Here is a 13,401-nt window from a genome sequence, read left to right on the forward strand (position 1 = left end):
GTCACACAGTGTCATGTCTTCCACCTTCCCCAGTCCTGACCACATGTAGGACAGTGACCGTGTGTTTGATCTCTGTATCCTGGTTCCAAGCATAGTTTCTGGCACAAAATAGGTGCTCAGAATAAATGCGTATTGCGTGGGAAAATGCGTAGGTGACTAGATGGAAAGATGTAATACGTTCACTGATGTATCAATCCCACAGAAAGTTTAATTGGCATTTTTGGTCATGTTTTAAACCAGAGGTCGGCAACCTTTTTCTGTTATGGACCAAATGGTGAGCATTTCAGGCTTTAAAAGCCATGGGATTGCTGTCACATCTACCCCCGTCAGCTGTTGTAACACAAAAGCAGCCAAGACAATCCATAAAAAATTGGGCTGAGTGGCCTTGTTGCAGTGAGACTTGAGTCATGGAAGCAGACAGCTGACTGGATTTGGCATGTCGGCCATAGTTTGCCGGCCCCTGTTATAAACTTCCAAATAGGTAGGAGTAGAGTACTATTAGACTTACGGGAGAACAGACATACTTTTCACCTGTGTGTGAAGTAAACCCAAAAAAAAACAAAAAGAGTTAGTTGTTAATGAGGGAGAGTAGTTACACAGAGTAGATTTAGGTTAGTAAAAGAAATTCAAGAAAAAAACATTTTTAAAAAAGATTTTATTTATTTATTTGAGAGAGAGAGAGATAGTGAGAGAGAACACGAGCAGGGGGGAGAGGGAGAAGCAACTCACCACTGAACAGGGAGCCCAATGCAGAACTTGATCCCAGGACTCTGGGATCATGACCTGAGAGCCAAAGGCAAACGCTTAACTGACTGAGCCATCCAGATGCCCAAGAAAAAAATATTTATACAATAAAGGAAGAAAAGTTTATGTAGTTTTTCATAACTTGGAAATGATTACAGATAAAGAAATGTTTTGCAAAATTTAAGACCTAACATTAAATTATATATAACCTGAAAATTGCCAGCTAGGGGGCAAGTAGGGCTCCCTGATTAAACCGATATATTCAAATGGTAGGTTTTCTGATGCTTGGGACTTGTGCAAGGTTCTGAACGATCGCGCTGCCTGGGATGAGCTGGCCAGAGCTTGTCTCCATCACATGGAAGTAGAGTTTGCAGTCCGCGTCTATCGGACAATCGGGAATGTTGGCATGGTGATGTCCTTGGAACAGATAAAGGTAAACAGAATCTCATGAGAATTACTACATTAAGGTTTAAGTGGTACTTATTCAATCATTTTAAGTTTCTGCGGTTGATCTTACCTAACTCATCGGCAAGTTAATTGATAGAAACTTACCACTTCCTACTAAGCAAAGACTTTAAAAAAGAAAAAATGAAACCCTTGTATTTCTTCTCATAAAAACTGCTTTTATTTGTAGGGAATAGAAGACTACAATCTTCTGGCAGGGCATCTTGCCATGTTTACTAGTGATTTCAACCTGGCTCAGGACCTGTATCTTGCGTCCAGCTGTCCTATTGCTGCCCTGGAGGTATGGCAGCAGGCAAGGGTGGGAAGACCATGCAAAGGGGGGGATCCCCTGTGTATAGTTAAAATTTCTTAGCACTGGAAACCACATGCCTTCCCCCTCCTGGAATGTAGACATTTCAGCTTTAAGACCCCTGAGTATTCATTAACTTCAAAAATACTTTAATTCTGTGTTCGGTGGAACCATAAAAGGCATGTTATTGTAAGGTTACCAAATAATTTCAAGTCTCACTGTGTCCAAAGAGAACAGATTATGTAATTTACAAAAACTCATGCATGTGGAAACAGCCACGGTTTATCGAGAGTCCAAATGTGCCAGGCACTTTTCTAAGCACTTGACATATTTTAACTCATTTAACCCTCACAATAATCCCAAGAGATAGTTATTTTCTCTATTGCCAAATGGGGAAACTGAGGTACATGTATCTTTTACTTGACATATGAGGTTCTCTTGTGTATTGAGAGGTGGACTGAGGACCTTAGTTTCCCAGAGGTGAGCATTTCAGGGGAAGGACTAGAACGGAGGGAAGGACCTAGCTCAGTGCAAGGGCGCAGTGGCTATGTAATGGAATAGCAGTTAAGAACAGGGACTTTAGGGTTAGACATGTCTGGCTTCAGATACCAGCTCTGCGTTACCCTGGACAAGTTATTTAATCTTCCTCTGTCCTGGGTCCCATTTCTTTAAAGTGGGGGTAACAATATGTGGCCAACAGGGTTGTTGTAAAGATTTAGAAATGAGGCTAGATCTTCTGGGACAGTGCCTGATCAATAGTAAAGATGCTGGGCGCCTGGGTGGCTTAGTTGGTTAAGCGGCTGCCTTTGGCTCAGGTCATGGGATCAAGTCCCACATCGGGCTCCTTACTTATCGGGGAGCCTGCTTCTTCCTCTGCAACCTCCCCCCCCGGCCCGTGTGTGCTCTCTCTCTGACAAATAAGTAAAATCTTTTAAAAAATAGTAAAACCACAAAGTGGTAGCTACTGTCATTAATATTATCCTACCTCACATCAGCATTTCCACAACTACACAGAGGAGGTGTTTTGAAAACATACTTGCTATGAGTTCTCCAACTTCGTTTTTTCATTTTGTTCTACAGCAAATTTTCATTTTTAAATTTTAAGTGAACTGAATTTTGTTTTAACAAAAAAATTCAATTTTATATTATTTGCAATAATTGAGGACACTCTGAGAGATTTTCAGAACTTGGTCTGGCACACATTGAAGGAGGAATATGGTTGCGATATGAAGGCAAAAATGTCACCTTAACTCTTCTGCATTTAGCTGTGAACACTTGGCCATGTGCTACCAGATTTGTAAAGGATTTGAGGTGATGACTTCCCCGTAGAGAGAGGTGATTGCACCTGTCATTTCTTTAACCTCACTTTGAAGGCTGAGGAGTTAGCTAGGTAAAGAGGTCAGAGGCACAGCCCTACCGCTCAGCTCTGCCAGGTACTAGCAGTCTAACTTTGTATATAAAACTAGCCTCTCTCTGCCTCAGTTCCTGGATCTTTAAAAGGGGTACAAGAAAAGTTCCTTGCAAAAGGCCCAATTAGGAAAAGTAAACAAGCTAATGCCCTTGAATAGTACCTGGCAAAGAATAGCACTTGAAAAATGTTAGTTGTTATGAATTCTTTACAAAGTGTGAATAAAGTGAGGAAGAACTCTAAAGATTCTTTAGCGGTTAGTTTATGTCTGGCATTGTGTACCAGATGCAGGTAGAAGACCGCAGGAGCCAGGAAGAAAGACACAGTCACATTTTATGTTTGTTTGCTGTTATTCGTGTTGTGATACAGCTGCAGATTTTCTCAGGAAATAACCTCCATTCCCCCCACTTTTTTTTTAATATTTTACTTATTTAGTTGTCAGAGAGAGAAAACACAAGCAGGGGGGAGGAGGGGCAGAGGGAGGGGGAGAAGCAGGCTCCCCATTGAGAAGGGAGCCCAATGTAGGACTCGATCCCAGGACCTTGGGATCATGACCTGAGCCGAAGGCAGACGCTTAACCAACTGAGCCACTGAGCCGTCCCACATCAATTCCTATAGTAAAATATTGCTCATTTTTTTATTATCTCCCCCCCTAATAAAAATGAATCTTAATTGATTGGCTTGATTTTAATTCAGTCTAATTTTTTCCCATTGGTAAAAATTAAATACTAAAGAATAATGTTTTGTGAGGTAGGATTGAGTTTTGGAGGACCACAGACCATTGTAATGGTAAGATGTATTTGCTCTCCAAGACCCAGTTTTACCCCTGTGGGAGCTTTGTCACTCCCCCCAAGAATGTACGCTCCAGTCATGTATTATCCTTGCCAAGGTGTCAAGTTCCACTTTTTAAACAAAAAGCTTTTTTGATCACTTCTGGTAAAACTAGCACTGTATGGTGACTGTGCAGAGGGATTTGTTCATTTGAAAGTAAGGTGTCTCTCTTGCCGATAGATGAGAAGGGACTTACAGCACTGGGACAGCGCCCTGCAACTGGCAAAGCGGTTAGCCCCGGACCAGATACCGTTTATATCAAAAGAATACGCTATTCAGCTTGAGTTCACGTAAGTCCTTCTCTTTACGTTCTTCGGTCAGTCACTAACTGCTGAATATCTTCAATTCCAAACTTCACTGGAAGGCCCTCCATTAATTGTAAGGAGTAGAAAGCTGTATTATTTGTACTTCCAAAAAGATGTCTTCTCTCACTAGTGAAGGCTTGTCCAGGCCTTCATGCACTTTGCTTTTCAGCATCAAAATGGAAGTCGGGGTGTAAGCCTTTCCTACACTGAAAGTCTGGACTCTGTTTTGAGTCACACTTGGCCAACAACAGTTGTACGTAGCGTCGGGGTGACAGACTGCTTTTCACAGCCTGTGTTCATGGTCTTGACGTTTTTGAACACTTTGAGGATTTGCAGTGTAATTTCAAGTCCTATTAAAAAAAAACAACACAGGGCGCCTGGGTAGCGCAGTCGTTAAAGCGTCTGCCTTCGGCTCAGGGCGTGATCCCGGCGTTCCGGGATCGAGTCCCACATCGGGCTCCTCGGCTAGGAGCCTGCTTCTTCCTCTCTCACTCGCCTGCTGTGTTCCCTCTCTCGCTGGCTGTCTCTCTGTCACATAAATAAATAAAATCTTTAAAAAAAAAAAAAAAAAAACAACAACAACACAGAATTTGGTCTACATCTTCTGTTTGCTTTAAATTATAGTTTTTCTCTCTTCAAATCGAATTACATATGGATAAAAATGAGGGTTGAAAGTTAAGCCAGAAGCTCTTGAGTAATAATCTTTCATGTTGCATGAATAGGCTTCACACATCTCTCCTACCTTGGGCAACAATCTCTCCCAAGAGCTTTAGAGTTTTCTGGTGCTCGTCATTGCTTGACAGTCTTAATGGTCAGTAGTCTTAACTGACAGACTATAGATTTTTATTTCATTGCTGCATAAAAGCATGAGATTAGAAGCATTCAAGATCCAGTTTAAAGTTACAGGCGGCCATGGTCAGTGTGACCAATGCGAATACCTATAGAGACGATTCAAGTGAGTAATTTGCTTGCAAATCAAGTTCACACAGGTATGTACAATAACAACTCTATCACAACTGGACAATTTCTTTTGACATTTATTATACATTTCAATTTCAAAAATAGTGAAATGTGGAAAAGTATTGGCCTTTGAACAAAGAAAATATGGTTCTAACGGTTTTTTAAAAGTATTTTTTATATAGTTCCACTTTATTTTCAGCAGACTTTGGATTCATTGAGAGTATTGACACCCAAATTATAGCTGTAGAAATCATTCTATCAAAAGTAGTCTTTCATTTCTAATCATTCTGTCTTATTTGAAATTTTACATTTTACAAATAAAAACTTTTTAGAGTTTTATTTCTTTTGTAGTCAACCTCAATTTAAATTTGTCACACATCTGCCCCTTAGAAAGTAACTCCATAGGGGCACCTGGCTGGCTCAGTTGGTAGAGCATGCGACTCTTGATCTTAGGGTTATGAGTTCAAGTCCCATGTTGGGTGTAGAGATTATTTAAAAATAAAATCTTATTTAAAAAAAAGTAACTTCATATATTAAAAAGGACAAATTACAATCTTAGTGCATAACATATGGGCCAAGGTCTCCCAGTGCCTTGGCCCTCCATCTCTATCCTGAGAGTGACAGGGTCTTAGAGCACAAAGCCTCTGTGCTGAAGGGAAGAGGGTCGTTACATTGGGAGATGACCCACCATATCCTCCCAGACCACAGACACCCTAGTAAACCCTTGGACCATGGAGAAGACGTTTATTTTCTCTTTTTTGGAGGAAATCGAAGCTTTTGTGGCAAACTCTCAAACTTTGTCTTATTATAATCGGGTGAGCTGAAGCCAGTTGAAAGCCAGTGCTTTGTTGTTGATATTTTTTAAAACTTCCAACACTTTCTAGCCACCAATTCCCAAAACTTTCACGGCTATTTGGACTCTGATCTAGACAGACACCCCAGTCCCCAACAATCAAGAGTTTCCTTTGTAATAATAGTAACTAAGTAGGTAGGTCTCATCATCATCGAATACCGCGGTAGCCATCCGCTCTGATTTTGACACCTAAGACCCCAGACCTCTGCTTAATTCCACGTCTGTTTCATATGCATCCAAGACCTTGATTAGGTCAAAGCGGAACCAGTCTGTCACCTGTGGGGAGGATTTAGTTCTCTAGTCTGAGAGTAGACTAACCACCTGGATCCATATGAGAGTTCCAAAATAAAATAATTATAAAGTGAGTAAACTAAAATAATGTAAAAATAAAGTGCTCAGAAATTTTAACTCAGCCTCTCCTAACTGGGCTTGCCCAAGGAAAACCTCAGGCTCCTGATGGAGGAACTGTTACTCCTGTTGTCAGGAAACATCCCCTGTGTTGACATAATTGGGTCCAAATATTAGAAATTTCCACTTAGAAACCCTTGTGACCATGAAGCCTGGGCTGTCCAAAACAAAGTTCTCAGTCAGCAGAACACATTCCTTGTACACCAGTAGGTGAGGAAACTGAATGGGGCTTAGAGAGGTTGGATAACTAACGTCAGCTGATCAGGCGGAGCTCGGATAATGCCATTTTCAGAGGAAGGTGGATCTCCACATGTGTCTTAGCCAAACATCACAGGATTCCTTCTGTCCCAGATAATCAAAACAAGATAAGAAATAGGTCTTCTGGATATGCAGATCCATGTTAGCATCAGTTATGGGAGTATTATTATTATTTATATTCTGTATAATACTTTTTATCTCAGTAAGGACAGGGCCCTCAATATTGTAATCCTAAGCGTGTTCCTTCATTTCTACCCTCATCCTTTCAATACATATTCTAACAAATATTGGGCCTTTGGAAAATACATTCATTTTTATGGTCACATGATTGTCATATAGTGCCCTAAAAGAGATCATCAAAAGTGGCCTATTCAGAAGACACGAACAAACATGTTTCCAAAGAACATATACAGATGGCCAGCAGACACGTGAAAAGGACTCAGCATCACTCATCATCACGGAAATGCAAATCAAAACCACAAACAGATATCATCTCACATCTGTCAGAATAGCTAAAATCAAAAACACAAGAAACAGCAAGTGTTGGTGAGGATGTGGAGAAAAAGGAACCCTCGTGCATTGTTGGTGGGAATGCAAGCTGGTGCAGCCACCATGAAAAATAGTGTGGAGGTTCCTCAAGAAATTAAAAATAGAATTATCATATGATCCAGTAATCCCACTACTGGGTATTTACTCCAAAAAAACAAAAACGCTAACTCAAAAGGATGCACGCAATCCTACATTGACTGCAGCGTTATTTACAAGAGCCAAGATATGGAGGCAGCCCAAGTGTCCATCGATAGATGAATAGATAAAGAAGATGTGGTGTGTGTACACAATGGGATATTACTTGGCCATAAAAAAGAGGGCAGTCTTGCCATTTGCAATTACTCGGGTGGATCTAGAGGGTATAATGCTAAGTGAAATTAAGTCAGTCAGAGAAAAACAAATACTATGTGATTTTACTCATGTGGAATTTAAGAAACAGAATAAATGAAGAAAAAAGACAAAAAACCATAATCTTAAAAATAGAGAACAAACTGGTGGTTGCCAGAGGGGAAGTGGGGGGGGATGTGAAATGGGTGAAAGGAATTAACAGTACACTTATGATGAGCACTGAGGAGCGTATAGAATAGTTGAATCATTGTACCTGAAACTAACATAACCCTGTGTGTTATACTTGAATTTAAAAAATATATTTTTTTTAACACAAAGATTTCCCCCCCAAAAGTGGCCCATCACATTTAATGTAGCTCCCAAAAATGCCTAACATACTACAAAGTAAGTACTCTACAGTCTAGCATAATCCAGCTTTATAATTGTTATTTTTTTGAGAGAGAGGGACTGCGTGCACTAGTCGGTAGGGGGAGAAGGAGCAGAGGGAGAGCGGGGAGGGAGAATATTAAGCAGGCTCCATACTCAGCTTGGAGCCTGAAATGGGGCTCAGTCTCATGACCCAAGAGATTATGACCTGAGCCAAAATCAAGAGTCGGATGCTCAACTGACTGAGCCACCCAGACACCCCCATAATTATTTTCAAAGTACCAAATAATAATGAACTGCACTTGAAAAAAAAGCTTATATGTTGTGTATCACATCTTTTCTGAGCTCAAGCAACTCAGTGACAAAGACTATCTTTTAAATCTTGTATATGTAAATAAGATACATATTTATATATTTAAATTCACTCTGATTTTTTTTTCAGGGGTGATTATGTAAATGCTTTGGCTCATTATGAGAAAGGAATAACTGGTGATCATAAGGTAACCTTGAATAAAGATATGTGTAATTATCTTTAGGTTTGTTAGTTTCATTTAAAAAGCCATGGTCTGAATTGCATTTTATTTATTCAATATCTAGTAGGTGAGCTTTTTTTCGGTTTATTAACAACTTTGCAAGGATATAGTTAAATCATTTAAAAACACTTAAAAACTAAAGATGAAAATATTTTTATCAGTCTGAAAAAGTTATATTTTCCTTTGTATGCTAACTGTGAGCATCTTATTAATGTTGGGAGTAAAATTTTTATACCTTCCTACTTACAGGATACGATTTTCACGAGGCTTTTACTTTTACTTTTTTAAAAAGTTTCAGTAACCGTGGTAGAAGTCTGTTCGGCCACTTCATCTGTCACGGTGTATCTTTTATGATGACCCTGGAAAGCTGGACTTTTGCCCACTATTCCAGACCATTCTCCCATCCCAGAATTTTAGCTCAAGAAGCCAAATTTTGTAATACAAATTGAAGTTTTTACGTGATGTCTTGTAAAGATTGAAAATCTTATTTCCTATTTTATATCTAGAATTTTTATTACAGAAGTAATACAATTTCATTACAGTCAATTTAAAAAATCACTGCAGTGTAATGCGAAAAGTGAGTCTGCCATTCTCTCCTCTATCACACGACTCAGTGGTAACCAGTGTTCATAGTTTTATATATTTCCACAGAGAATCTCTTGTAAGCATATACATATGTATGAAATATGGGTTTTTACTGAATATGAAATCATTCATTTCCATTCATTTAGCAAAGATCAACTGAAATCCGTTCCATGACAAGCAGCATTCTGCTTTCTTCATGGTCTTTCAAGTCAATACATACAAATCGATTATAATCTAAGAGTTTCTAATATTCTCTTGTTTAGATGTAGCACAGTTTTTTCATCCACTCCCTTATTGAATTATTATTGTTTTTGCTTTTCTACTATCAAAATACTGCAATGAATATTCTAACTACCTAAGATAGTATTTCTGAAGGCTATATTCTTATAGATGGGATTTCTAGGTCATAAAATACATGCTTTCAATTTTTTATAATGTCAAGTTGCTCTCCTAAAGAATTTTTAGCAACCCTATAGCTATAGGCCATATGTGAAAGTGTCCATTTCCCCCACATTTCCAACGACATCGAATGTTATCGTTTTATCTCCTCTACCAATTTCATAAGCAAAAAAAAAAAAAAAAGATATTTTGTGTGTATTTGATTATTAGTGAAGCTGAGCATGTTTTATTTATTGGCCAATTATATGTCTTTTTATGAATTTCCTAATCATATCCTTTGCCCTTGTAACTCGGGTTTTTGATATTTTCTTTGGCTACATATATTTTAGGTGTTTTTTTTTTTTTAATCTGTGTTATCAAATACAGCAACCGCTATCCACACATGGCTATTTAAATTATTGAAAATCAAATAAAATTTAAAATTCAGAGTTCCTCTGTCACACTGGCCATTTTTCAACTGCTCAAGAGCCACTTGTGACTATTAGCTACCATGTTGGCCCAGGCAGATACAGAACATTTCCATCATCACAGAATGTTCCACTAGCCATGCTGCTTCACATAAAATGCAATCCGACATTATATTTCACTAGTACAGGTTAGTTACGTAAAGTTTTTATGTTATATAAAGTTACATAAAGTTTTTAATGTTCAATCATGTCTGGTGGAGAAACCTTCAATTTGATAAACGGTTTTTTCCTTAATTTTGTTCATAGCATTTATGCTGTGTGTATCAAGCATATTACTTCTTACGTAAAATTTTATACAAAGACGACGTACAAAGATATACAAGGCATTATGACAAGGGGTAGTAAAAATTCATTGTTAAGCGTAAAAGAGCTAGACTTCTTTTTTCTTTTTTTAAAGATTTTATTTAAATTCAAGTTAGTTAACATGTAGTGTATTATTAGTTTCAGGGGAAGAATTAGTGAATCATCAGCTGCATGTAACACCCGGTGTTCATACATCAAGTGCCCTCCTCAATGTCCATCACCAGTTACCCCATCCCCCATCCACCTCCCCTCCTGCAGCCCTCAGTTTGCTCCCTATAGTTAAGAGTCTTTTACAGTTTATCTCCTTGTCTACTTTTATCTTATTTTTCCTTTCCTTCCTCTATGTTCATCAGTTTTATTTCTTTTTTTTTATTGAGATTTTCCTTAATCTCTTTTTTCTTTTTTTTTTTTTTTATTTAATAATGATTTTTTATTATATTATGTTAGTCACCATACAGTACATCCCCGGTTTTCGATGTAAGGCTCGATTATTCATTAGTTGTGTATAACACCCAGTGCACCATGCAATATGTGCCCTCCTTACTACCCATCACCGGTCTATCCCATTCCCCCACCCCCCTCCCCTCCTGCAGCCCTCAGTTTGCTCCCTATAGTTAAGAGTCTTTTACAGTTTATCTCCTTGTCTACTTTTATCTTATTTTTCCTTTCCTTCCTCTATGTTCATCAGTTTTATTTCTTAAATTCCACATATGAGTAAAATTATATGGTATTTGAAAAGATCTAGACTTCTAAAGAAAAAAATAAAACTTTCTAACAGGTGATTTAAAAAAAAAAAAAGAAAGAAAAGGACTCAGTGTTATTTCATCATCTTGAGATTTGCCCTAAAGGATTAATGAAGGTAGTGTTTGGGCTCATTTTAGATTTAAATTAATTGTTTCGCTGAAATACATCAGTTTAACTTACGGTCTGATTTGTTATTTGCCTTATGATTCCAGGAACATGATGAAGTGTGTCTGGCTGGAGTGGCCCAGATGTCCATAAGAATGGGAGACATACGCCGAGGGGTTAACCAGGCGCTAAAGCATCCCAGCAGGGTCCTTAAAAGAGACTGTGGAGCCATATTGGAGAATATGAAGGTGTGCTTTTTTTCTGCATAAATATTCATGCACTCTTATATATAATAAATTCAGTGTTTTAATAATCTCATATTAATTTAGCAATTTTCAGAAGCAGCCCAGCTGTATGAAAAAGGTCTCTATTATGACAAAGCAGCCTCTGTTTACATCCGCTGTAAGAATTGGTAAGAGTTGCTAAAATTTGTTCTGAGCAAGATGTGGAAATGAATGGGTCCTGGTGGTTTCCCCTATTATTTCCTTGCTGTTCCTTCTGCCTGGACATCCTGTTCCCTCTTCTCTTTATCTCTTTCTTCTTTCTCAATGAGTTCATATTCATAGTCTGCTTTCTAAAGAAAGCATCCTATCAGTTTGGTGTGGGGAAATCCCTAATCAGACAAATGACTAGAGGAAAAAGCCCATTAGTCCCCAAAGAGCTAAAGAACTGCCTTCATTTTCCCCCAGAGAGGGTGGGCAGGGGTGTGGTGTCAGAAGGAAAAGCAGTTACACCTGCTTTTACCTATAGGAGCCAAGATTTCTTTAAAGATCATGATAGCTGCATTTTGAATCCTAAAAACTAACATTTGGTTGTAGGGAGCTACTTTGGGGGTGAATGTAGTGCTGACATTATTCTCCTACACCTACATTCTAGGGCAAAAGTTGGTGAGCTTCTGCCTCGTGTTTCTTCCCCGAAGATTCACTTGCAGTACGCCAAAGCGAAAGAAGCAGATGGAAGGTGTGTATGGTTTCTCAAATTCATACAAATTGAAAGCACCGTGTGAGTTTGATAAATTAACCATTGACCTTTGCAACCTCTGTGAGTGGAGGAAGAAAACATCTTTTCCCTTCACCTGGCCTGAAGTGCCAGACTGTTCAGTTTCTCCCATATCATATATACCTCAATTGATCCCTTGTGTATTCAAATATAGGCTACTGTCTCTTTTTATTTGAGAATTAAATGCTGAAAGTTGATATTTTGATATAATACGGCATGAAAACAAAGCGATTGTCCTTTTACTAAGAAGGATAACTTAAAGATGCAGAGAACAAAAACAGTGAAGAAATACGAACTCCACACCTGTGACTGCACAGTGCGAGCCGCAGAACACTGTCAAGATATCGCAATGGATAGTTAATGTCCTAAATATACAAAGATTCTCTGACCTTGATATAAGAAACTCAAAGTCGGAGTCCCAGAGGAGGAGACACAATTATGAAATTGTATTTCATACGCACATGAAAAAGCTCTACCTCACTAATAATAATTAAAGCAACAGTCTGTTATTTTAATCTGTCATATCATGAAAGAGTTTAAACTAATCACCGGACTGTCAAAATGCACTCCGTATGCATGACTGATGGAAGTATAACTTCTATAGCCTTTGGAAAGTTATTTGGCAATATATATGGAGAGATTTTTAAAGGTCAATACCCTCTACTTTTAGAAAAGCGACCGTAGGAACCAGAGCTATTCACTAAATGTCTCACTAAATGGAAAGCGCTGGAGAGCTAGTGGGGAACGAAGAGAAGTTCAAGCTCCATCTAGAGGTCGACATGCAAAGATTTCATATGTTACTCTCCGCTGTATCTGTAAATGTGAAATAGTGTGTATTTTCTGTTTTCTAAAATAAGCTTATATTGCTATTATAATCTTCCCACTGAAAAAGAAGTGAGGGAAAAAAAGTAAAGTGTAAAAAATTATATGGGTTCAGATATAATGAGAAAATGCAATTCAGTATTAACATTTTACTGTTAGTTTATCAAACCTCTAAAAAGAACATGGTTTAGTGAGATGATTCCTTGTATTCTTTCTGATGAAGAACAAAGAAGTTCAAGAAAAATAAGCAACCACCATCAGTACAAAATTGTCCCACTATTGACATTTTACCCCAAATGTGACCGTGTTACGAAAGCTTTTCTGGACTAAATATTTCTTATAGATACAAAGAAGCTATTGTGGCTTATGAGAATGCAAAACAGTGGACCAGTGTAATCCGCATCTATCTGGATCACCTCAACAATCCAGAAAAGGCTGTCAGTGTTGTCAGAGAGACCCAGTCTCTGGATGGCGCCAAAATGGTAGCCAGGTAACAGAATGCCTTATTTTTGAACTTCCAAAACCTAGCCTTAAAAGAAAGCCCCCACTTCCCGTCGTCACATAAATAAATTCAAAGGGAATATTGATTCTTCTTAAATTTTTTTGTTAGATTTAAGTGTTTAAATTCGAAGTCTGTTTGTGTGGTCAGCGTGTGAGCGT

General features: G+C 38.4%; 1 protein-coding gene across 1 annotated transcript in view; it reads left to right on the forward strand.

Moving 5' to 3' along the window:
- Window positions 1–13,401, forward strand: part of WDR19 (WD repeat domain 19) — a 107,429-nt gene that overhangs the window by 60,326 nt on the left and 33,702 nt on the right. Inside the window, exons 18-25 of the mRNA XM_026508747.4 lie at window positions 1,018–1,177; window positions 1,379–1,489; window positions 3,918–4,027; window positions 8,227–8,284; window positions 11,028–11,168; window positions 11,250–11,332; window positions 11,797–11,880; window positions 13,085–13,231. Coding sequence (XP_026364532.1) covers window positions 1,018–1,177; window positions 1,379–1,489; window positions 3,918–4,027; window positions 8,227–8,284; window positions 11,028–11,168; window positions 11,250–11,332; window positions 11,797–11,880; window positions 13,085–13,231 — 894 coding nt within the window. The remainder of the gene's footprint in view (window positions 1–1,017; window positions 1,178–1,378; window positions 1,490–3,917; window positions 4,028–8,226; window positions 8,285–11,027; window positions 11,169–11,249; window positions 11,333–11,796; window positions 11,881–13,084; window positions 13,232–13,401) is intronic.

This window comes from Ursus arctos, unplaced genomic scaffold, assembly GCF_023065955.2.
Source record: "Ursus arctos isolate Adak ecotype North America unplaced genomic scaffold, UrsArc2.0 scaffold_9, whole genome shotgun sequence".
Taxonomy (NCBI): Eukaryota; Metazoa; Chordata; class Mammalia; order Carnivora; family Ursidae; genus Ursus; species Ursus arctos.